The sequence below is a fragment of the Hipposideros armiger genome, unplaced genomic scaffold (assembly GCF_001890085.2).
Source record: "Hipposideros armiger isolate ML-2016 unplaced genomic scaffold, ASM189008v1 scaffold_582, whole genome shotgun sequence".
NCBI classification, from domain to species: Eukaryota; Metazoa; Chordata; class Mammalia; order Chiroptera; family Hipposideridae; genus Hipposideros; species Hipposideros armiger.
In genome coordinates, this window is record NW_017731932.1 from 1,123,836 (window position 1) to 1,150,638 (window position 26,803).

Below are 26,803 nucleotides of genomic sequence, written 5' to 3' on the forward strand. Positions count from 1 at the left end.
ATTACAGAGGTATATGAGTTGATTTTTGTATATGTGTGTGATAGGGTCCAATTTAACTCTTCTGCATGTGGATAATATCAATTTTTACCAGCAACATTTATTGAAAAGACTGTCTTTCCCCATTGTGTTCTTGGCACCCTTGTTGAAGATCAGTTGACCATATATTCCTGGGGTTATTTCTGGGTTCTCTATTCTGTTCCATTGGTATATATGTCTGTTTTTATACCAGTATCATATTCTTCTGATTACTGTAGCTTCGCAATATATTTTGGAACCAGCAAGTGTGATGCATCCAACTTTGTTCTTCTTGTTCAAGATTGCTTTGACTTTTGCTGTCTTTTGTGGTTCTATATGCATTTTATAACTTTTTTTTTCTATTTTTGGAAAAAATGCCATTGGAATTCTGATAGGGACTACATTGAGTTTGTAGCTTGCTTTGAGTAGTATGGGCATTTTAATAATATGTAATATGTCCTTGTGCTGACCATGGCCCTAGACAACATATATATTAATGTGAGAAAGTTTTAAGTGCTTTTCATATGACTTACGAAATAGGCAAACCTAGACAAGTGATCTGTCCCTATTGGATTTAAATCCAGTGGAGCCCTCTCTGTCTCCCAGAGCTGTGAGGCTCAAATGAGAAAACATATGTTAAAAGATGTCATGTCCACCATGTATTATTTTTTCCTTTGCAAACAGAGTAGCTTCCATTGAAATCCAGAGTCAGTGCATTGTGAGGGGACAACACCCGGGGACACCTAATTCTGGAAGATTCCAGCTTTATCAACACCAAGTAGATTGGACATTCCAAAAAGGCTTAGATAGATGCGATACTTTTAGATTGTTTTCACACAACAGTACTTAAAATTTGGAATACAGTAGGGAAAAAAAGTGGAAGTAATAGCATAAAACTTCCTAAAAGGATATGGATATTTGTGGCTTAGCTCAATTCACAACTGTATCTTTTCTTTTTCCCAGTAAAAATGTTGGAAAAATAAGGCTTCAAGAGCTCACCTGGGGAACTTTAAAAATATCTATTCTTGAGTCAATTTGATTGACTCAGGATGAGGCATGGGCATTGATATTAAAAACAAACTACAACAACCAACTATAGTGCATTTAAGATTTAAGAATCACCAGATTAAGCGATATTATTATGCAGAGGCATTATGTGGCTCATCTGGCTGTTTGTACATTAAAGGGACTCCATTAGTGTTAACCTTTACTTTCCTCCCTTCCTCTCATCCTACCTTCCTTCCTTCTTTTCTTCCTCTTAGCTCCAAAACAAGGGAGCAATGTAGTGGTCTAGATATTTTTATGGCTGTTTCAAAGATGAATAAACTGAAGCTCATGAAGTTGAAATGGTACGTTTGAGCTCACAAGACTAGTAAGTTTCCTGTTCTTATCAACAGTTTGTGTTTGGTTGCTAGGCAATAGTAGATGGTTCCAGGGTTTGCTATGATCAGAGAGAAGAGAACTTAGGGTTCAAACTTGCTATATGGATAGTTGAGAGTAGACTAGAGTCATAACCATCTCTAAAATCTAGTTGATTCCAGGAAATGACTACATATGGTCTCTGAAGTCTTCATTTTGGGTTTTGTGATTCTTGTGATGAATACACCAATTTTCATGATTCCCCGTATTAGACAATAGAGGAGGCTGAGGGTACCCTGGACACGTGGAAGGCATGAAACATTTAACCATGTTAATGGTTCTATGCAGGGTGGAGGAAAGGGGAAGCAGCCAACAAACACACCAACCAACAATCATTCAGAACAGATTATTAAATTGTAATTACTGACCTGGGACATTATCCCTCAAGAATCTAAAATTCAGCCTAAAGCCCTCAAATGAGAACACTCAGGTGACCTAGAGACTTCGCTTTGTATGCATTCATTATCTTTATTTTGACTCTATAAAAGGAGCGAGTTGGATTATAGCAGTACCTTATTTGTAGTTACCATAACTAAAGATTTATTTCATCTCCATGGAATTGTATTTGTTTTGCACATGGATATCATGTCTGTTTCGTTTTGTATTAGTAATTGTTTGCATGACTATGTGGTGAGGACGGTATGAATCAGATTATTTCTACACATCGCTTCTGGCCTTAGGGTATGTTTTGTCTTCTCTGTCTATGTTTGCAATTGCCTATGAGATATAAAAAAAGCACAGTAATAGTAAAATCATCAGTTATTTAACTTAAGGATGTTTTGGAATTAGGCAAACTCTAGTATAAATTATGGCTCTGCTAAATACTCTGACCCTGAGAAAGTTGTCTAGCCTCTCTGATTATCAATTTTGTCATCTTTAAAACGGATATAAATATATTCTGGAGTTATTGTGAAGATGCAATTTATTATCAGCGAAGTACCTAAAAATGCCTATCATGAAATGGAGAATTATAGTAGATAGCAATCAATACCTCTTTTTTCTTTTTTTTTTTTTTTTGCAATTGTTTTCCTTTCCATAGAAAAAGCTGTTTTTTTGGGGGGTGGGATATGGGAGGTGATTTACTTGTCTCTGCTGAAGTTCAACATTTGTTAACTTTTGTTATGATCTTTTCCATCATGGCGTCCTGGCTGATGTTGGGGGTGACCCTCTCTTAGCGCATGGCCTTCCGGGAGCCCCTCCTTTCATGTTTTCTTCTTTTTCCTCCAGATCCCAAGTATTTTTTCAAGAAGATTTGTAAAATTAATTCATACTAAGTGGTAAATTATCACCTGCAGTAAGCACTTTAAGCAGTGGTTTAAAAAAAATTTTTTTTTAAATGATCATTTCTTTTCTAGCATAATTTTCTTAACTCAATGACGGACTCATTAGAAAAATATTTGTGCGCTTCCTGGTAGGCCTTCTTAATGTTCTCTGTTAACTAGGTGGGCACTAGGATTATGATGCTATCTTTAATTTTCTTAGTCTTTAAACTTCTTAGTCCTGTAATTGATTTTTTTAACAATAAATTTTGTTAATTGATGACGTGATAACTAGTAAAGAGACATCACAGATTTTGGAAATAGTAAACACACATAGGGATTGTATGAGTTCGCACAGTCTCTAAACGTCTCTGTAATGACATGTCACATGCTTCAATATGGTTATATCTCATAGTCCTTCTCTTAGAATGCAGGTAAAGTGATAAATCTGGAGTTTATATAATATTGTTAGCTATAACTTAGTAAGTTCTTACTATGTGCCAGATAATATGCTAAAACTTCTAGATGCATTTTCTAATGTAATCATCAAGGTAGTCCTATGAATTAAGTACTCATATAGTTCCCACTGAACATAGGAGAAATATGAGATTTAGGGAAGCTTGGAAACTTACCCAAGTGACCCAGCAGAGAAATATCGGGGTCAGAATTCATATTCAGGTTGTCTTGTCTAGAGTGCATGCTTTTATCCCTACACCATAGTGTCTTGCAAAATTATCAGGAAAATGAGGTATTCCCAAAGACCAACAATATTACTGGTATCTGTCAACTCTGTCTACCAAATGTAATAAACAATTTAATTACCCATTGGAAAAAATGACGTGTTCAGTTATATAAGTGGTTTAAATTACAAAGATTAAAGGGTTCACTTTTGAAGATCTAGAATTTATGAAGAAACATCAGCCTTTTTAGTTTGATGTAAAACATATTTTAAATTTCTTTCTGTAATTTGTAGAACAGAGAGTCATTTATCCATGTAAAACATAAAATGCCTAATATGCTGTGTTTATATGATGCCAAAATAACCTGACCTTGAGTAAAGTATATGTTAACATTCATTGTACCTTCTTGGCATGAAGACACATCAACTGTTTTTCTTTTCTTTTTTTTTTTTCCCAAATTGAATTAGATGATTTTTTGAGCATTAGACAGTGTTGTTCAGAAAAAAACAAACAAACAAAAAGAAACCCTAGTAGGGAGTAAATGACTTTGTTTAACTCTATACTTTAAACAAAGTCATAGCTACCATGAGGGTGAATTTATTCTTTATCTGAGCTCAAGAGTTAAGAAAAGTAGAAATAGGAAGTTTATTTGAGTTTTATCAACACTTAATAGTGTTTAGTATGTGCTAGGGACAGGAGAAACAAACAAACATGGCAAGATACCTGGAAATCCATTCAGTTGGAGAGATAGACTAATACATGTTTACACACACACACACACACACACACACACACACACACGTTCAAAGGATGGAAATCATTCAGCAGAGGAGACTCTGATTAACTCTGTCTGGGTGAGTTAGGGAGAGATTGAATAGGACTTTTCCAGGCAGACAAATGGAAGGCATTTGGCAAGAGTGGCTTTTGCCTTAGGAGGGAGAATGGAGGGTGTACAGTTAACTAGGACATGGCTTGCTTGATTGAGATGCCAAGATAGAATCTACGCCTAATAACAAAATGTCCAGGGCTTTGCAACTCCATATTTAATTTGGTGAGTTTGCTTCATACTATGGATGTTACATTTACTTACAAAAGTGCCTGTATTCCTCTTATCCTTATGATGGAGATGTAACTGTGTGTTCTGACAGGACTCAGACGTTTTGTCTCCTGAAAAACTGACAGTTAAATGGGTTCTAGCAGGTTTTCAGTAGTTGCAGCCATAAAGGAAGTACAGATGTTCTTTGAGGCAACTGTGTATTAAGAGGGACTGGGGACCTATTGTATTTAAATAGTTTATTTAAATTAAATTATTATTTTAATTTAAATTTATTTAATAAATTATTATTAAATTATTGAGTCTTCAAAATATAGACAGCATTCAGATATTGAATCAAAATATTTATGTTCCTTTAAATGAACACAATTCTACATGTACATGCTTGCTTATGGGACAAAGACATTATTTTTGGTGTGATTTCATTACTATCGATATAGATATAAATATATTACATACATGTGTGTTGTAGGTGCTTACATATATATTCAGTAATTCCTCATGTGATTTTGAACAAATTCTTTACTGTCTTAAAGATTTAGCCTCATTATCATTTGGGGGGGGGGTGAGGCGTGCCAATAATTTCTGTTTTGTGCACTACAAAGATCCTCTAATGGGGATCGCTTGGGTTATCGTCCTAATAAATACGTACTGATCCCATGTATATGTGTCTAACTCTGTTTCAGGTGCTTTACATGCAGTATCTTATTTACCACGTCTATCAACTTTATGAGGAGGCCACTGTTGTTCCTCTCCTACAGCTGAGGAAAGTTAGGCAAAGATCGGTGGTGTGATTTGCTCAAGGCCCCTCAGCGGGGAGTGGTGGAGCAAGGCATGTGTGTCATTGGCGCCCTCCAGTGGCAGATCACAGGCATTTCACCACCAGCTGTGTGATTTTCTGATTGTGTCATCTTGTTGAGAAACTCACTGCAAATGTCGTTTGTTGTCATTATAATCACCCCTCAAAATTACCTAAAAGTTTCTTGTTTGCAGCAGAACTCTCTATACTCTGTTTGGAGGGCCTGGAAGGGAACTCTGTAACATCTCCAGCGCACTCCTTTCCTGCGAACCTGACGAAAACAGGACTGTGACTTAATTTCTCTCTTCTCTTTCCAGGCCCATTCCTCCTTTATCTCTGGATTTCATATTTTACATAATTTGGTTTACCGTTTCACAGAATCATTTGATTTCAAAAGCCCTGATTTAAATAAAAATATAAGAAAGCCCTCTAAAATGTATGACATGCAAATCAATATTATTTGAAAAAGGATGTTTTGCATAAAGTGGTCTTTTTCATGACCTGCAACTACTTGGTTCTTAAACATCTTCTTGATAAGATTCCCCATTCTCTTAGGAATCCATTTGTTTCTTCCCTCGCAACTTTCCACTGGACAGTAAGCTCGGCGAGAGTATTGAAAATATCTTTTGTGTTTACCAGTGTATGACAAGCATCTGGTGCATATTAAGTTATCAAAAAGATATCTTTGAGAGGAAAAAAGGAAGAAAAAAGCAGAAAGGGGGGGAGGAGAGAGAGAGAGAGAGAGAGAGAGAGAGAGAGAGAGAGAGAGAGAGAGAGAGGGAGGAAGAGAAAGAAAAAGAAAAAGAAAGAAAAAACAAAATGAACAAATGCGTGGAGGAATGACAGGTAGCTTCTTCTTGTCATTGTAACTGTGCCTCCCTCCAAGACTTTCATTATACCATATCTTTCTAGATCACTGCTTTTAATCTACACCAGACTGGAAGTCAGTTAACCAAACAGTAACTCTGTGCATAAGCTCAAGAGGGTAAGGAGTGCTCAAGGAATAGACCAAGTAACTTTAACTTGTCTCGATTTAACTTTATTAATTCGATTGCATTAATATATAAAACGTTAACATTATATAATATAATTAATACATAACATTAATTCGTTCATATGATTTTATTAATATTATTTGTCTGAAACGGTTATTGTTCGTGAAATAAATTCCAGATAAATGTAGCATCATTGTATATAATTAGGGCTGTTAATAACAGGTGGCATATATTTGTGGATTGCGTTTTACCTGTGAACATTGTCTTAGTTCTTTACACACATTATTGAATTTAATCCTCAAAATCCTCACAAAATTGGCTCTATCATTTTTCTCATTTTATACATAATGAAGCCATCCCAGACCCTCAAGTATGGACGTGGTGATGATGGACGAAATGATGATTAGCATGCTCATTGGTTTTTGTGGTGGTGTGTACAGTTTTTGTTCTTTAGGGAACCAGGATGTCTAAGCATGAGAAGGTTGCATCGGGGTGGCACAGTAGCAGCACAGGCTGCTGTTCCCACATTTACTTTATAGGTTAGTGGGTGGCATATAAAGCAATGCCCTTCACTGCTTTTCACTTGAGTGGTGCGTTATGCTGTTCTGTTATTACATGAAAAAGGTGTGACTGGGTCTTTTAGAAGAGGTCAGGTAAGAGCAAGGCTTTAAAGAATAGAGTTTGGAAAGACTACGAATAGGAAAAAAAAAATTCCCTTAGAGATAAGAGAAGAATACCTGCTTAACTCTACACAGTGTTTGAATTTGAAATTCTTAATCTTATCAGGAGAATATTTCCTTTAAAAGCAGAGAAGTTTTTCATTTGTAGTACAACTCAGATACTCAAGATACAATCTCAGAACAAGACTTCTTTTTGTTCTTACTTGTATCTTACATTTTCAGCGCTGTGACATATAGGGCATTTGGTTGTGTCTTCAGGTGAGTGGATAGCTTAGTGAGAGGTAGGGGGCCTGAAAAATGGATATGATAAAAGCAAACTTCACTGTGACTGAATTTGTGTTCCTGGGGCTGTCATCACAGCCAAAGATGCAACTCATTCTTTTTACTATATTCTTGCTCTTCTATTTATTAACGGTGGCTGGGAATATTATTATCATCACTGTTATCCAGATAGAACCTCGTCTCCAAACCCCCATGTACTTTTTTCTCACTAATTTATCCTTTCTGGATATCTGCTACATATCCACCAATGTCCCACAAATGCTGTCCAACATGGTGGGGAAGAAAAACACCATCCCGTTCTCCAGCTGTGCCACTCAGATGTACTTCTCCCTCGCTTTTGGAATGATTGAATGTGTACTCCTTGGTGTCATGGCTTATGACAGATATGTAGCCATTTGTCACCCTCTTCATTATACTGTCATTATGAACCGAAGCATCTGTGTCCAACTGGCGGCCATTTCTTGGTCCAGTAGCTTCCTGAGTTCCATGGTTATCAATGTCCTCACCTTGAGTTTGCCCTACTGTGGGCCCAATGTCCTGAATCACTTTTTTTGTGAGGTACCTTCCATCCTGAGGTTGGCTTGCACGGACACCTCATTCACAGAGACGGTCGTTTTTATCTTCAGTATCATCATTGTCTTCATTCCTTTTCTCCTCGTTGTTGTTTCCTATGCCCGAATCCTTCTGTCGGTTCTCAGGATGCGGTCAGCCTCTGGGAGGCACAAGGCACTGTCCACTTGTGCCTCCCACCTGACAGTGGTGGCCTTATTCTACGGAACTGCCATCTCCATGTACATGAGACCCCAGTCCAAGTCCTCCTGGGCTGGGAGCAAGATTGTTGCGGTGTTCTACACTGTGATCACACCCATGGTCAACCCCGTGATCTACAGCCTCAGGAACCAGGATGTGAAAGGAGCTTTAAGGAAAGCCATTGCAAAACAGAGGACACGCGTGCTCTTAAAGTGACACTAAGGTCAACCTTTCATCTAAGGTATCTGACTTCTGAATATGAAGTAAGAGAGTGAAAAATAGCTTGGGCAGTTAACATCTTCCCTGCCATTCATGAAAGACACATAAATCCAGCTGCAAACTCAACAGGAAACATGTGTCCCCCAAGGACAAACCACAGCTTCAACGAGTCAGATCAACTCCCTTTGTTGTGTGACTACCATTTTCTTACTCCCTGAAAAATCTTGGTTCTCTAAAATCATAGACTATCTGAAGTTAATTGCTTGAAATTACGTCAGTAAGATGAAACATTTTACACCTGCCTGGAGGATCTAAAGCACTTCGATAGAGCGAAGCATTCTTAATTTCCAACTCAGATAAAAGGCTTTTGGATGTAACATTTAACATCTATCTTAATTGTATAGTTTCCAAGGAAACAGGACCCTGCAACTACGTTGTGCTTTAGACCTTTATCAAAATACTGCTTCATGTAAGTTTCGACTGAACTCTACCCTTCCTGCAAATCCTGGTCTGTGGTATCCCTTTTGGCATTGGATAAATAAATCTACTTTTATTTGACTACAGTTTTGTTCCTGGTGATCTTAGGCTAATTGTGTGGACGGAGGACAATAATGATCAGGAGCAAAAGATTTGCTCAAATGTTAATCAATGCATTAATTCATTCATTCACTACCTAGCATTGAATGACTATGTAACATAATAAAATAAAATGCCTTTTTTCCTCATATGTATAAATATTCATAATAGACATATAAGATATACACTTATACTGATGAATTGTGATAAATGCATTAAAGGAAATACTTCTCAAGGGGCAGTGACAAGCAGTAATAGGTAGGGTGGCCTTCTTGAGGAGGCTGCCCACAGAGACCGGAAGGAGAGGTAGAAGTGACGTTGAGAAGAGCTTTCTGGGTAGAGCTTTTCTGGATGCTGTGTGGAATACATACAGAGTTTTATATCACAAATTTGTGGAAATGAGTATTTCCTGTTTTGAAGCTTTTCAATCCGTGGCATCTTGACAAAAAATTATTTTTTGAATTAAGAGAATAGAAAAATGCAATTTAACATTAATATACTCAATAAGTTTAAATATAGTCTGTGATTAATATACTGTTAAATTAGAGATTAACTGTTTCTAAAATTGTTCCTCACCTTATTTCATAATTTGAGATAAAATAAAAAAAGCTGTAATTCACCTTTCGGAGATCACCAGCAACTACAATACAATGCAACCATTTCTTTTAACAAAATACAAAGGTTGTATATATCAGTAAATGATGCATCTTTGATGGACTAGGACAGGGAGAGTACACATCACTCACTGGTTTACAATTGATATAAAAGTAAAAGGAAAAATTACTAACAAAATAGTTGAATTCATCAATTCATTGAATACAGTAGTATTCTTCATCTATTTGCCTTGATATACAAATGACTTGATATGTTTTATATTTTTATATTTATATTTATATTTTAAGATTTCCCCAAATATTATAAATAAGAAGTATATGCTTAGTTGTTTATAAATTAGAAGCATAACATTAATTAGTTTTGAAAATGAAATGTGAAATGCCTAAAGGTACATACAAATAAAAATTTTTTTTTTTTTGTTCACAAAAACTGCTAATCATCTCTACTTCTCAAACTCTTTATATGGATGAACTAGTTAAAAATGCTGAAAAAATTGCAAAACCATTCTCCTAGGGGACACACATAGATAGCCAAAATGTGGAAAACAAGTGCAAGTGAATATTTGGTTTTCCAGCAATTCATTATTCAGATCAATTGTTTCACCTAATCAATTCATTTTGACTAGTTTGTTTTGATCAGTAACTTGGAGTTGGGTGAAATAAGAAAAATAGTGCCCTTCAACAGCCTCTTCAGGCAAGTTTTCTTTCTTTTCTATGTTTGCTTCTGTTGATATGAAAGGAAAATATAACACTTAAAGACATTCAACTGATAATTCTCTGTACTATATGTTACAATCATTGCTAGAACACACACAAATTAATTTTAAGACTAACACAAATAATGGTGAACTCAACCATTGTTGATCCTTCACAACCTCAAATGTCCAGTGGAATTATTTCCTCCCTCTCTTTATTTGGGATTATGGAAACATGGAGACAACATATCTAAGAAATATACGAACCATGTACTACTTTGTCCTCTTTTAAATAAAATTAAAGCCTAGAGTAAACAAAATAGTTAGAGAATGGATTATTGTTATGAACTACATTTTCTCAGTGTTTGATCAGTATTATTGTGTATTATGAGAGGCTAGCTTTAGAACAAGAATAATAAAATTATATTTCCAAGGTTTTAATTAAACTATGTTAATATGAGGAAGTCATTCCTTTTTTATGGATCTCACTTCCTCCATTTACAAAATGCGACAGATGTTGAGTTAGATAATCTTTAAGTATCTACCTATCGTATATCTATTATATCTCCCTGTCACCTCTCTATCATATTTAGCTATCTCTGTTTTCTCCAGATTTGTTATAAACTTGATATATTGTAAACCTGTCAAAATTTCTTCCGAAATGGGTTTATATTTTTACTTTTTGGTTTTGTCTGGTTCATTTTAAGGACAATAACGCAATGTTGAAAGGTTTTAATGTCATCACCATTGTTATAGATGGTATAATAAACACTACTATCATAAATCATGTTACTAGCTTTCCTAATGGGTACCTTTCCACTTAAAGTGAAATACATTAATTTAGTATCCCAGTTAGTAAATATGAGGATTATAAAATACTGAAAGGGAAGAAAAGCTACAGTGAAACTAATTGTTATCACCCTTTCAGCATAACCTGAAAGGTGAACTGTTTCTTTGATACCGTCACCTATTCTACCCCTTTCCCTCCCTTGTTCATGTCATAGTGCAGCGGTTCTCAACCTTCCTAATGCCGCGACCCCTTAATACAGTTCCTCATGTTGTGGTGACCCCCAACCATAAAATTATTTTCATTGCTACTCTATAACTGTAATTTTGCTACTGTTATGAATTGTAATGTAAATATCTTTTTGTTTTCCGATGGTCTTAGGCGACCCCTGTGAAAGGCGTTCTACCCCCAAAGGGGTCGCGACCCACAGGTTGAGAACCGCTGTTTAGTGACTTCTGTAGCCTATTTGACATCACAAAGACTCACCTCACCCCAGTCCAGGGCAAATGTGCATCTTTCGACAAGTGCTTTACCATAGGACCTTGTTTAAACCCGGACTAATCAGTCTAATCGAATCACCAGACTGAATGTAGTCATGAATCCAGCTCTTTATATTCCCCAAACCTCTTCCCAAATTATGATCATGCCTGTAACTTTCTACGATGCTGCACATTTCTTTTCTATGGAACTTTGGATTAGGAATCATGAGAAATTAGTTCCAATCCCAGCTCTACTACTTATAAACTAAGAGAATATAGGTATGCCATTTAAACTTCTACAGCCCAGTTTCATCATCATAAAAAATAGGGATAATAGTGCTGTCTTATGAACCTCCAGCTCTCACACTTATTTTCAGTAGGTTTCTGAGGTACAGAATTGGGACTAGGGTCTGGTATTAATAGTTCTTCTCTAGTCCAGCAGGCTGTGGTCATTAATTTGTTCAATGAATGTTTGTTGCTCAATGATTATGTTCCAGGACTTGCAGGTAAAAAATGAGCCTACCTTTAAGTCTCATAGTCCACCAAGGAAGTCTTCATGTCCAGGGGTATATATTTGAATGTAACAGCAAAATTGTGTGCATGGTGCTTTCTAGTACAGAAGAAAGACACCATTACTAAGCCCTGAGTGCTCCAATACACTACTTAGGTTTTTCATATATATATATATATATACTTGAACTTGGGCATTTTTGAGAGTGAAATGTAGCACTATTGATACTTACTCCAGAACAGTAGGCAAAAACCAAACTGCCATGGTAACATTATCTTGTTTATTCCTCACAGCAAACCCATGTTGTAGGTGTTATTGGTAACATTTTACAGAAAAGAAAACCTTGGCAGGTGAGTCCAGGAGTGATTTTTAGAAGAAGAGATGATTGGTTTGCAGTATAACACAGAAGTATTATCTGGAGTGGGGCGGAGGCTGGTTAGTAGAGTTTGTAGCATAGGAACCAGTATAAGCAAAAGTATACAAACGGAAATTTCATGGTACTTGAGTACAACATGATTTGAACTTCTGGGAAGTGGGATCTGGAAAGAAATGGTGGGGGAAATCAAACTTAAAATGTGGAATTTCAGATGTCATCTAGGGATGCCATCTATAGTGTTAATTTTAGTATGGGCTCCTCGTTTGTGTCCTAAAACTAGGTCTGGTGAAAGGGCTTGTTCTCATTAACACTGGATCTACCAGAGTTAAATGCACATACAGCAACATGGCTGCTTCCAAACCCCTCATGTGCCTGTACATTTTTATGTTGCATGAAGCTCTTTGAAGCAGTTTAACCACTAAACATTTCTTCCCACCCTTTTCTTTTCACAAACATTCCTTATACATTCATTAGAGCTCACGACTGTAATGGGGAAACCCAGATACACCTTTTTGGTGTCTACCTTTAAGGCATTTACACACCTATGTGCATAACTAATATCCACACACACAACCATAAGTAAGTTATAAATTAATTTTGCTGTGCATAAGCGTGTTTTGTTTTGTTTTGTTTTTGTTTTTTGTGTTTTTAACCAGCCTAGTAGATCAGAGAGAGAAGGCTTTTCAAGGAGTGGTATTTAAGCCAATCTTTGAAGGAAGAGAAGAGTTTGGATGTTCTGAGATCTGGAGCTGGGTCTATCAAAGAAGCAGGACTGGAGAGGGTAGAGAATTGGGAAGGACACAGGTAGAAAAATTCAAGGGCCATTGAACAGATAGTTGTCCAGGAGAACCTGTTGTGCAAAGAAAGCAGGGAGCAAAAATACCAGAGAGGCAATTTAAGGAAGAGGACCTGGAATGCCTAGCATAGGACTTTGTCAATTTTATTGCGCCTCACTTATGGAAAAGGGATAACTATGGAAGAGATAAGGAATCTTAGACTCTAATTATTCTAGGTATCTTCTCTAAGGCAGAGATCGAAGGCAGAGACTTCAGCTTCAATTCCTCCCTTGGCAGAGAAGACCAGAGGTAAGGCTAAATGGAAGAGTTTTATCTAAGCCCCATTAAGGTGAGTATACCAGCTTAAATCTGCCCGGGTTTACCAGCCTGAGGGCTATGGGCCGCACTGGTTTCCCCAGAGGTGGCTCTGCTGATGGATATGTAACAGGATGTCAGGGAGCAAAGAGGAATCCTCTCCAGGATCCACAAGGGATTAGCCTCCTGTTTCCTAAGCAATGAACTCCCCTGTCTTTAAACTAGTGTTAGATCTTGAGCTACATTTCAGCTGCACCAGCAAACCCTCCCACTGAGCAAAATGACCCGTGGCACACCCAGCCAAAATGGCCCATGGATGTGTCCCACAGTTCCAGCCTCTTTGCCTATGTTTGTGATGGTTCCTTCTTCTGGCATTCTCTGCCTTGTTTGCTTCCCTCTTTAATTTCCAAGCCACACTTCAAAAACTACTCAGATGCCTACCTCTTCCAAAAAAGATGCCCTGATCTCCCAAGAGGAAATGCTGTCTATCTAGTGTGAGCTTCCAAAGCACTTTGTCTGTAATTCTCTTCTGACATTTATTACTTTTTTTCTGTGATGCAGGGTATTTCCATTTACCTTATTTCCCTGTGGGTATAAATTCCATGAAGTCAGAAAAAAAAATATATATATATACACACTCAGAGGGTATGTGTGTGTGTGTGTATATATATATATATTATATATATTATGTATTATATATATTATATATTATATATATTATGTATTATATATTATATATATTATATATATAATATGTATTATATATTATACTATATATTATATATATTATGTATATATGATATGTATATATAGCTAAAAAATATATACAGATTTTAAGAAGAAAAAACTGTATTAAAATTGTAATGCAATGCATGATGCTAGCATTCATTTGATTAACGCCATCTTTTGAGTGAACGTCATACTATACATTGTTACCATAATTCAATTCAACTTCAAAAAGTAATACATAGATAACATCTCTTAAAATGTGTACATCTTTGGACCTTGGTATATATTGGGTTCTCGAAAAAGTCATGACATATTTTTTCTACGTTTTTCATTGCAAAAATGCATCATGACTTTTCTGACAACCCAATATATGCATATTGTCCACTGTGTCCTTAATACAGGCTGTTTTAACAAAATCACCTGAGGTTATATAGCTTGAGCATGGAGGGAGCAGAATTGAATCTCAGCTTTGTATCAGTCTGATACTCCCTTTTAATCACTTCTGCATCAATGTTTGCCTTTCACAGCTCCTGGTCCAGTGGTTACCAACTCTTCCCTGATTAAAAAAAACATGAATTCATATGATTTCTGCAGTCTATTATAGAGAATGTGATTAACACATTTATCTTTGTCATGATTTTATTACTGCACCAAAATTTTAATGTCTGAAACATAACATAAGGCATTTATTGATTTCTTATTCGAGTAAACTAATAGGCTAGATAAGATATAAATAATAGTCCCATTTTATTGATAAGGAGGCTGAAATACAGAGATATTAATGTATTTATCTGAAATAATTGGTGGGACTGGACTAAGACTAAGGTGATCAAAGGTTTATTCATTTTTCTCTTGCCATTATAAGTTGATATGTATGCTTCTACAGCCAATTACATGGAAAAATTAATTTACTTTATTTCTTCACACTGATGGCATAATTATGACTAGTTAAAGCATAAATGAAGGAAAAATAGAAGCAATTAATGTTTATCAAGTATTTTTATATGACAGATTCTTTACAAAGATTACAGCATATCCTCTAAAAAATGACAAAAGGGAAGCATTATTATTCTTATTTACGTAGTTGATGAAGAAAGAGAGGCTTACAGAGATCAAGTAACTTGCTCAAGATCACATGGCTAGAAAACAGCATAGCCTGGGTGAGGGTTTCTTGCTAAACTGTCTGAGCCTGAATGCTTGTCATTAGTCAGAACAAAAAGCATGGCCCTTGGATCAGTTTGTAATCTCATCACGTTGATAAGTTTGTTGACCTGTCTGAGCTTTAGTTTGTATTATCTTTCAAATGAGCATAAAACCTATCTCTGATAATTGTTTTAAGAACTTAAAGAGATTTGAAGTACTTTGTTTATTGACCAGATACAACACTTAAGAGATAAAGCTAGTCTTCATCCAGGTCACGGATTAGAAGTGTAAAATTGAGATTCAAAGATCTTTCTGATTTTAAAGTAATGACTCTTTGAGTTATATATTTATTATAACATATGCTTGGTCTGTAATTGTTAAAGAACAAGATTCAACTGAGTAAACTTGAAGATATGGTTGGCTCAATTAAGTGATTCATAAATCAGGCAACATCTCATCTAGCAAGTAGTTGGGTTCCCAGGGGTTGTACAAAATGGAAGGTTTTTATAGGAAGAACTGTGGGGTAAGGGAGCTAGTAACAAAAGAAAGGAGAAGATTATTTTTAGACCAGGACGTCTTCCTTTGGGAGGGAAGGGAAACGCAAAGGGTTTTCACCATGTAGGTTGCCTCTTCTTTCTATGGGGGATGGAGAGGGCCGAAATGAGATTACTTCATTGATGTTGACCAGAATATTCCAGGTTGATTGCTCAAGATTACATTTCTGGGAGAGGTTAAAAGAGCAACCAGGTCAAGTATTAAATCTAGGTTTGGTATCATGGGCTTTACCACAAATGATGCCATTTTGGGCCTGTTCATTTAACAAGGAACACCTTATTTTCTATTTTTCATGCAGCATACAGATTCACACATTGGATTATAAAACAAAGAACTGAGGGTTAAATCTCTGGACTGTTTCTGGACTGCCAACTCTATACTTGTCTATTAGCCACTGTACTTTCTCCATTATGTAACACCAAGAATGTGTTGTTGAAAATTCATGATATGATTGAGTAATTTTGAACCACGGCAATTGCAACTCGTATATAATGACACCCATTAAAAAGCTTGGTAAATCCTGGGTCTTCTATCCCTAAACTCTTAAGTGTCTTTCATAATGAATATAGCTGGTCTACATTTTAGGACAAGCATTGTTTTTCCCTGACCTTTGAGTATATTGTGTGGAGGAAAGATTGGGATAGAAACATTATTGATTATAAGTACTCAAAACTGATGGTGTAATGGAGTTTCAGTATATCTGATAAAAACTTAGCTTTCCCCAGATCTCAGTGTTCTGCCTTTACCTGCTGTTGATACCTCATGTTCTTGTTCCTAAATTAAAATTTTGTAGCTTTGACAACACACAAAGAGGAGTTATACCAGTCATTGATATATCAGAGTTAATGATACTCTTCTTTAATAAGGGCCGAGGGATGATGGTGGAAAGCATGGATATCCTTGGCACCCAAGGAAAAGTCGAAGGTCTAATCAAGATGAGAAGAGAAGGAGAAAAGGGCACAGGGAAAATTTTTGAGGGGAGCTGGACAACTAATCCTGTAGACATGACGATCTTGCTAACATTAGCCTTAGTGATTGATCCAAACTGTATCTTTCATAGGGTCTCAGAGTCCTGTGGTTTCCCCGAGGACTGAAAGGACATCAATATGGGAAGCTGATAAACTTAGATGCCCACCCCTTTAAAATACTCTGCAGAGGAGATCAAAGAGACCCACTGATTACTTGGTAAAACCAACCACTTGCCAGAAGGGAAGACTGAGGATAGAAAAGAAAAGGGTCTTGATTACGGGTGGCAGCAATTTCAGAGAGATGATACAGTAACCAGAAGCACAACAGACTCCTTGCTGGCAAACATGTACCTTATATTTGTATACTTCCGAACCTGGTACTTACAAGTTTACTGAATATAAGTAAATGGATCCTGGGCTGAGTTAAGTCATTCCTCGTGCCAGCCTCATTCCCCCCGTATTTAACTAAATTTTCGCTGATTTCCTTTCAGCATAGAGAAATATTCAATTTTTAGACCTGTCATTCCTCATGCCCCTGAAAAAAATATGCTTTAGAGTGATTGGCTATTTATCCCCCCCAACAAGTCCTGTCTCCATTTATAATCCATATGGGAGCAATTTTAAATAAAAAAACTAATGAATCTTGCTCAGTATGTCTTTCAAGAATATTAATATATAATTTCCTCAGATCACAGAGTTAAGAGTTTTAGACAACTCTTCAGAAATTAAGATTCACTCAGCAAATCGATGGCAGCTTGGGTCGTGTTTGTTGGAAAGCTATTTGCATTTTTAAATCTCTTGCCACCATCCTTCTACCCCTATCATTTTCTTGTGATAATAACACATTTTCATCTTTTTATTTTTGAGATTTTTTTCCAATTAGCTTTTTGAAAGCAGCTTTCACATCCTTGTTCCGTAAACTGTAGATCAAAGGGTTTAACATGGGGATGATAGTAGTGTAGAACACAGAGGCCCACTTGTCTTGGTCCAGGGAGTAGCTGGATGTTGGCCTCAGGTACATGAACATGACTGTGCCATAGAAAAGCGTGACGCCCGTGAGGTGAGACCCACAGGTGGAGAAAGCCTTAAGGCGGCCTTCTGCCGAGCGCATTCTGATGATTGCAATGAGGATGAAGGCATAGGAGACGAAGATGATGAGGATGGTGCTGAATTCAATGAAGCCACAGAGACTAAAGAGCAAGATCTCACTGATGTGGGTGTCCGAGCAAGAGAGGGCCAAGAGTGGTGGGATTTCGCAGAAGAAGTGGTTGATGATATTGGAGCCACAATAATTCAGACTGAAGGTGAGGGAAGTGTGAGCAACTAAACTCACCAGTCCAGCCAGGTAAGAGCCCAACATGAGAGCCAAGCAGACGCTCTTGGACATGAGCGTGCTGTAGTGGAGGGGTCGACAGATGGCCACGAAACGGTCATAGGCCATGGCAGCCAGGACATAGCACTCAGCATCCACGAAACCTACGAAGAAAGCAAACTGGGTGGCACAGCTGGAGAAGGAGATAACTTTGCGTTTTGTGAGGAAGTCAGCCAGCATCCTGGGAGCAATGGCGGAGGAGTAGCCCAGGTCGACAAAGGAGAGGTTGCAGAGGAAAAAGTACATGGGTGTGTGAAGCTGAGGGTCTGTTATGATCAGGATAATCATACCAACATTCCCCACTACATTGACCAGGTAGACCAGGAGGAAGACCACAAAAAAGATAACCTGCAGCTGAGGGTCCTGAGTGATGCCCATAAAGATAAACTCTGTCACCACTGAGTGGTTTTCTTTATGGTTATCCATCTTTTCAATTTTATGTGTGCTTGGATTTGGTTTATTATTTGGGGTGAGCCTTACAATTCTTCCCAGTAATTAGATTCTGTGACTTATTAGGAAGCTCAGATGACTTTGGTGAAGGTGATGGTTGTGTGTCCTCTCCAGGTGCCCAGTCAAAACAGGAACAGATGTTAGTGTCTTGGGGATGGCGAATTCTGCTTTGCCAAAGACCTTGGTGCTCCAAGGTCATTTAGCCTGTGGTACCAATGCATGACCTGATCTATGCATTTGTCCACCTTATGAATTAATAAAGGAGAAGTTTTGAGTGTCCCTTCCTTCTTTCTAAAACAAAGCAAATATGAACACAGCTATAAATAAATATTAACTCTCATTGCAGGTAGGCACAAAAAAAAAAAAAAGAATTACCCAGGGATCTCACAGTAAAACACATCACACCCCACACATACCAGTATTTTACAGAAAGTGAAATGCTTGGAGCAGAGGGTGAGCAATATTAGAAAAGACAGTGGATAATAATAACTTTTAAACAGCAGGAGTTTCTGAGTGTTAACTATACTGAGTGCCAATGATACAGAGTGCTTAATACACATTACATAATTTCATCCTTACAGCAACTCTATGAAATAGACACCACTGTTATCTCCATCTTCTATCTAAAAAGAGCAAGGTTAGATATTAAATAACTTCAACAAAGTGACCAGTCAGTAAGTAGCAGAGCTGGGTCTCTCGGCCTCTCAAGCCCACTTCACTTTATTGTCCTCTGTCTATACGTGACTTGATGGAGTTGAATCTCTTTATTTTGGTGCCTGCCATTCTGTTGCCCGTCTAGCCTATCATGCATGGACATAGAATCTGTCCTTGGTTTCCCTGATCTTTAGAAGCACCCAGGGGTTTGCCATGAGGCATAATGAAGATGAAGACACAGCTGTCTTTGGACAATTCTATTGCATAGCTCATTTCAAAGTTAAGATTCAAAGATCTTTACACTTGTGGGGAATAAAGAGAGCATTATCCAACTCTGGGTCACCCAGGAACATGCATTTATTACACTCCTTTCTCTTTAATGGAATGAATATCTGGTCCATTGAAGAATTCTAAAAGAGAAGTGGGCAAAACCAAACCAAACCAAATAAAACATGAAGTAATTTAGAAATAAGTAGCATTCTCTGCCTAAACATGAAGGCAGAAGTTAGAGTGTATCCACTTTAATTGGTTTATTGCTTAGGAAAGACAAGAAAGCAAATAATATAATGTGTCTTTCATAGGGGTGTGGACATTCACAAGTTACCTTAAATCCTAGGGTGAATGAACCTATCTTTCCATTTCTGCAGAGAATATAGTTAACTGCAACAAAGAAGGGGCTCTAATAATGAATAATGGATACCATATATCAGCCCAAGAGTTTGTAGTTCATAAGGTACTTAAATCTACTCCTCACCTCACCAACTCATTCTTAATATGTTGTGAATGTGTGAATCATTTCATGCATTAGGTCAATTAGGAAACAGACAATGAAAGGACAAACCTTGGAGAAATTATCTTAAAAATACGTTTCTCATAAAGGACTTGTACCCATAATCTATAAAGAACTTTCAAACTCAATAATTAAGAAAACAAACAACTGAAAAAGAATAGGCTGAAAATTTCAACAGAGACCTCAGTAAAGATACATGATTAGCAATAAATGTATGAAAAATACTCAAATCGTTTGTACTAGGGCCACACAAAATAAAACTACAATGAGGTATTGCTACTCATCTATCACAATTATTAAAAATTTGAAAGACAAATGATACTAAGTGTTGAGAAGGAAGTGGAGGAATTGGAACTCTCATCACTGTTGGTTGGAATGTAAACCAGTACAATCCCTTTGGAAAATGCTTTGGCAGTATGAAATTAAACATACACATACCCACCCCACGATCCAAACATTCCAGAAAAACACCAAAAGCCCATTCATTAATGACAGGATAAATGAATTAGAGGATGTCTATAAAATGAAATAATACTCCACAATGAAAAGGAACAAACTATTGATACATGCAACATTGATAGATGAATCTCAAAATAATTAGACTAAGAGAAAACAGCCAGGTAAAAAAGAGTATACCATATATGATTTTGTTTATAAAAATCTAGAAAATTCAAGCTAATCAATAGTGACAGCCAGAGGATCAATGGTCGCCTGGGTAGTGGTCTATGTGAAGAGAAGTTTGGGGGGAAGGTTACCAAAGAGCATGAGGAAACTTTTTGGGGTGATAGATTAGTTTACTATCCTAATTTTCATGGTGGTTTCCTGTGTGTATACACATATATTAAAACATATCAAATTTTATATTTCAAATAGGTTCAATTATTGTATGTCTGTTATTCCTCAATAAAACCAATAAAAAAGAGCAAATACTTGCCCCCACTCCAGTTCAACTCATTCTCAGTACATTGAATGCACACGGCATCTTGTACTTTAACGAGGATACAAAAACAGGCTATAAGGACTTGCAGTCACACCATGAGGCAGTTGCAGAATCAGCAACTGAACCTGGGACTGCCAATTTCTTACCAAGTGCTGTGTTTCTCTTTCCCCCCACTGCTTCACATGGGAATTTAAAAATAACGCACCATGGGGGGAAAAAAAGACAAAAATCTACTATAGTCCTTCCATTTTTTAGCTTGTTCTTTTACTTCAGTAAGTGGAAATAGAAAGAGAAAATAATACCATGTTGATATGGGAAAAACTCATTTAGTCCAGTCTCATCATTTCATAGATCAGTAAGCAGACTCAGACATCAAGCTGGAAAATGCAGGGCTGATACCAGGCTGCAGTAATTAGAGGCATGTGAGATGCTTGGGAAGGACACGTGCTGGGAGGCAGACTGCCCCACAGCTGGCTATGCACTTGCTAATTTATTTACTCAATTGGAAATTGTGATTAGAGCATCATTCTTTACCCCTTATAGCTGAGGCTCTGGTTAAATGAGGAAGTATCTGAGAAGGTGTCCCACCAATCACAAAACACCCTGCCTCTTCCCTCTTATAGTGGACAGACAAACCCAGGCCTCGCCATTCACTGCTATTGATTTCTAGCACACTACTGATCTTGCTGATATCAGCTTTTCATTTGTTCAATAAGATTAATACCTACCTTAATAACTTTCTGCAAAAAATTGGTTATAATATGTGTTTGTATACATATACCTATGCATATACATTGCTGAATTCAGTGACTGTCATGTGTTAAGCTCTTGAATGCATTTGGCAATTGTGTGTAAGTGTAGATGATTTCATTCAATCGATGACTGTATGCTAATCGATGACTGATAACTCCCAGAAAAAAAACCAAAACGCTCAATGCTTATTCCATAGAGGTGATGTATCATGGACTGCCTTAACCTTTAGGGAAGGTGTGATTTTAGTTCTACAGGACTTCTATTAAAATGATAGAACAAGTAGAGATGATACTACAGAGTTCAAAGTCAGGGATGATTAAGAGAAAGCCTTTATATTTTTCTTTTTAGTCCACATGTGGCTAAAGTTCAACTGATCTGACACTTGAAGAACTGGCAGAATAGTGAGTAAATAAGCATATTTCATGGTTAATAATAAACTTAAATATTAAAAAAAATCCAGCAAAAGTAGTTTTATAGGAGCAAATACAGACTAAATATATTTTAGATTTCGATGTATCACGTTTTTGCATGTTTAAATGAAGAGAGTACTGGAATAAGAGTCTGGAATCCTGGCTGTAGTCCTGGTTTTTCCCACTAAGGCATTTTTTTTTGGTTTGATAAATTGCTGTGTTAGATGCAGCTTTCTTAACCGTGAAGTGAATGGGGTGGAGAAAGCAAACTCTGTGGAACTTTCCAAATCCAGCATTTTTTTGGATTCAGACTTATTATGAGATACCTAAAAACCAAAACCATCATTTCTGTCTCCTTTTGACATTTTAAAATAGCACAGACCTGGTGTCAAGCAAACCCATGCTTGAAGGAGCACAGGGCAGTGTGACGCTCTTTCCCAATCGGTCACATCTCTTTCTCTCCCAAATACTGACCTGTGACTGGACCGGTTTTCTACCTGTTGGTGAGAGGGTGAATGTCTCTTGTTCTCCTGATGGTTATACTGCACAGATATTCTGAAAAGTATCCGAAGATGGTGAATCACTCTGGTAGCTGTCCCTGAGCTGCTTACACATCCCACCTTTGCTCCTGTGTGCGGGAGGTATTTAAGTCTCAGTCACAAATAATGCCCAGAAGAAATATGATGAAATTCTTTTGGCATTCACAGGAGACCCAAAGATGTCATGAGCTGTCATCCCCTAAGGAATTTCACTCTCTCTTCCTCAAGGCTTACTAATGGAAGGAAACACAAGGGAATTCTTTATTTAAAAAGGTTATTTATTTAAGTGTAGTTGGTCTTCAGTCTTATATTGTTATATTAATTTCAGTTGTATAATATGGTGATTCGACATTTTTATACCTTACAATGTGATCACCCCGCCAGTTCTAGTATACTTCTGTCACCGTGCAAATTTATCACAATATTATTGACTAGACGCCCCTTCCCTTTTCACCCCTTCCTCCTCCCTTCTGGTGACCATCCCTTTGGTCTCTGTTTCTATGAGTCTGTTTTTGTTTTGCTTTGGTTTTAGATTCCACATATAAGTGAAACCATGCAGCATTTGTCCTTCTCTGCCTGACTTGTTTCACTTAGCAAGATCCTTTCTAGACCCATTCATGTTGTTGCAAATGGCAACATTTCATTCTTATGTATTGCTGTGTAATATTCCATTGTATATATGTACCACCTTTTTTTTCCCCCCCCATTCATCTACCAGTGGACGCCTAGGTTGCTTTCATACCTTGGTTATTGTAAATAATGCTACAATGAACATAGGAAATTCTTATCAGCCACTGAGGTTGTGATGACTGAGCCAACCATAAGTGCTGCATGGCCCCTTCACCAGTCCAAAGCTGCCTATATAGTGAGATTTGGATGGTAATTTAGAAAGGTCTGTTTCCTGATGCCTGAAAGCCCTTTCAAAGAGGTTGACTCTTCCCAAGTTATGTGGAATGGCTGTATTTAAATTATGCATGTGGTAGCCAGTTGCCTGTGGGATGCCCAGTGGCACTCACCCTTCATAAAGGTTGACCAGCACTCCCACAAGTGTTTGGGGCAACATTAAATTTACAAATTAATTTAGCAGAATTTCCACTTTTATGTCAGCTAGTCTTGCCATCAAAGAGTCATGTAGGTGTCCACACTTATTCAAATCTACTGTTGTCTTTCTGGAGTTTTACTCTTTTTTTTCACAGAGGTTTTGCACATTTCTCATTTGGTTGTGCTTAGATCTTTTATGTTTGGATCATAAATGGGATCTTCTCTTCCACATAAATTTCTTAACTGGAGATGTTTGTTTATATGAGGTTATTAGGTTAATTTTACATTTTGCTAGTTTATTAAATTTTCTCTTTCTCTTAATGGATTTGCCAGATAATATCAAATCTGTTGAGTGAAACGCTATTGATGGCTAGTGACTGGTATGTAAAGTGTCCTCTGGAGCAGTGTATCTATACCCTTTCAGACCCAAATGACATCTTTTTTATAGCAAATAGTTTATATTGCTCCTTCTGTGCTCCTGAAATGGTATTCATAGATAATTCAATTTGCCTACACACATAATTTAAGTAGGAGAAATAAAAAAGTATAATAATTCATCTTTTAGTAGCTAACTGGTCAGGCATTACTACATAAAAAAGAAGGCTTGCACATGTATTTAAAATCTTCATAAATGTGACAGTTAAAAATGCAGACTGCTACAGATTTGTGGTGTAGGTACCCCCAACAATTTTGCAACATTCTGGGTCATGGCATGAATTTCTGAAGTGATGTACAGCTCTTGGCAAACTCCAAGCCAGTTTTTTCTCCTTGAGTTACTTAATAGATGCATTTGTGGCAAATGTGTTATATATAAAATTCGTTCAACAATACTCCATACACATATGTAAAATGTGTTTACATGTAAAATAGAGGTAGAGTCAAGGCTCAGATAATTTGATTAAATATGTCAATGGACAGGAGATGTGAAAATTGCATGGGGCATGGACCATTCTTTGTTGTTAGGGATTGTACTGCATCCCGCAGGCTTTCAGCATCCTTTCCCCTTACCCATCTATGGAAAAATAGATGTTGAAGAGTAGTGCAGGAGACCAGCTCCCAGGGTCCAGGGGTTCCCTCAGGTGGAGGCGGAGTCGGTGAGGAAAATGACACACACAGACACAGGAGCGCTTTTTCAAAAAGAGAAGTGTCTCACTTTATTCTACAACATGCTCCTTTTTATAGTGGGCAGTTGATCATTATCTCATCAGTAAAAAGTTCTTTTACATAGTTTAGATCAGGGTGTTACTTCCTCTTATTCTTATGCTCCAGGGTACAGCTTGACTTTTTCTTATGCTAAAAAATCAACTTATCTTAACTGTGTTTTAATCCTTTTTATCTATAGTGACTATGTGACTAAGGCTAATCCTTTTACCTATAGTGACTATGTGACTAAGGCTAATCTTTTTACCTATAGTGACTATGTGACTAAGGCTAATCCTTTTACCTATAGTGACTATGTCTACTCAACAATTATCCTAAACACTATTAGCTAAGCAGTATCTTAAGATTTATAGGGTGTGTACTTTGACCTTTACTAAGAGACTAGTAGTGTGACTAAAATTGCCTTTAGTGTATAAAATAGAATTATTGTGATATATCTATCAGAAGGGGTGTAAGATCTTCATCCTACTGGGGTGCATCCAAAGGGGAATTTAAATCTTCTAAGATATAAAGCAGTATCTGTTTCTCAGTCAGAGCTTCAGAATTCGTCACAATTGCAGTTTGGCCATGTCAGATACTGAGGCACAGACGGCTCCTAGTAGAGTAGTTAGGAATAGGGTGTGAAAATTCATTCTCCTCTGGGCACAGGTATTCCCAGGGTGAAGCAGAGAAATACGAAAGGAACATGTGATTTCCTTAGTTTCAGAGGGGACACACAAGTAGACCAAAATGAGGTGGCATAAGGGATGCAGTCCCCAGAGAGAAAACAACATGAAAGCCATACGATTGAAAGCAAGTCAGGGAGCGGACTCCACAGTCTGCTCTGGAGACGCTACAGTTGGAAACAACTTCAAACAATTCACAGCCATTCATTCTGCAGTGATAGATTCCATACTTTGAAATGAATTTTACCCTGATATAACAAACTGCGATGCTTATCTTTAAGCAAAAGTACGAGAAAGAGCTCAGGCGCCGTTGAACTCAGAGTGACTCTCCTGTGACAGGGAAGGTGCGAAGGTTTCAGTTTTCCTGTTTCTGTCACAGGTGGTGTCTAACGTCCGCTCCAGCCGGGCCGCCTGCTTAACCTGACAGAACCTGAGTGAGTACCTTCTCTAAGGAGGCTTTATTTTCTTCACCTGCTTTTCTTTTTTTTGTGAAGGTAGGCATTGGCCAGGAACAACCGCAGGGATCCACTGGAAGTCCAGCAGTTAAGAAAGGTAAGTCAGAGATCGATGCTCTGTTCATGTCACTTGCTGGCCTGAAGTAAAATTCACAATCACGTTCATTTCTCCAATCGCCCATAGACGCAAAGCTCTAAGAGCACCGAGTGGCTGAGAAAGTATGTTCAATAAGTGCTCTGCTGTTTTTAATGTTTCAAGATTTGTAAGGCATTAGGAGAAATATAAGCGACAGTACATAATATGATTTTAAGGCCTTTTTAAACATAGCAATTCTCAGGAAATGTCACTATTATTTTCACAAACCCTGAGAAATTGAAACCCTAGATCAAGGATCTCTGCACCACAAGCTCAACTGCACAATCTCACTGGAGAAGTGGGAGGATTTGCAAAGCAGAAGGGTGACCAGAGCATGTAATTCACAGAACCAGATGTAACACAAATGGGATTTTGCTAATAATGACCATTAATGGTTGTAAGTTCTAAGAAAGAGAATTTTCAGCCACTGTAATTATATTTTCTCTTCATGAGATCTATGTATTTTTCAACGTGACCAAATGTGTTCTAGAGTATTAAGAAAGTTTTGAGAAGTACAGTATCAATTGCTGTGTGTATTAGTGCTCACATCTATTATTGTTATTGTTATTGTTACCTTACATGTAAAGAGAATGAGAGAGTTGCATTGGTTGGGTATAAATTAGTCTGCACTAGGCTAACTCTGTGACATTGGACAAGAGTCACTAGCCTTTTGCATTTCCCATTTCCCATGTGTGAAGAGAGGATTATAATACTGCCTATCTCATAGCATTTCAATAAACGAATGCAAAAAAATACATACA

At 37.3% G+C, this 26,803-nt stretch overlaps 2 protein-coding genes across 2 annotated transcripts; one reads left to right on the forward strand and one right to left on the reverse strand.

Moving 5' to 3' along the window:
* Positions 1-7,198: 7,198 nt before the first annotated feature.
* On the forward strand, positions 7,199-8,149 carry LOC109371609 (olfactory receptor 10A7-like). The gene has a single exon (XM_019624228.1). The coding sequence runs from the start codon at positions 7,199-7,201 to the stop codon at positions 8,147-8,149; it is 951 nt and encodes a 316-aa protein (XP_019479773.1).
* A 9,313-nt stretch (positions 8,150-17,462) lies between these two features.
* LOC109371637 (olfactory receptor 1019) lies at positions 17,463-18,492 on the reverse strand. The gene has a single exon (XM_019624258.1). It carries the CDS (start codon positions 18,472-18,474, stop codon positions 17,533-17,535), a length of 942 nt encoding a protein of 313 aa, XP_019479803.1. The 5' UTR covers positions 18,475-18,492; the 3' UTR covers positions 17,463-17,532.
* Positions 18,493-26,803: the final 8,311 nt, after the last annotated feature.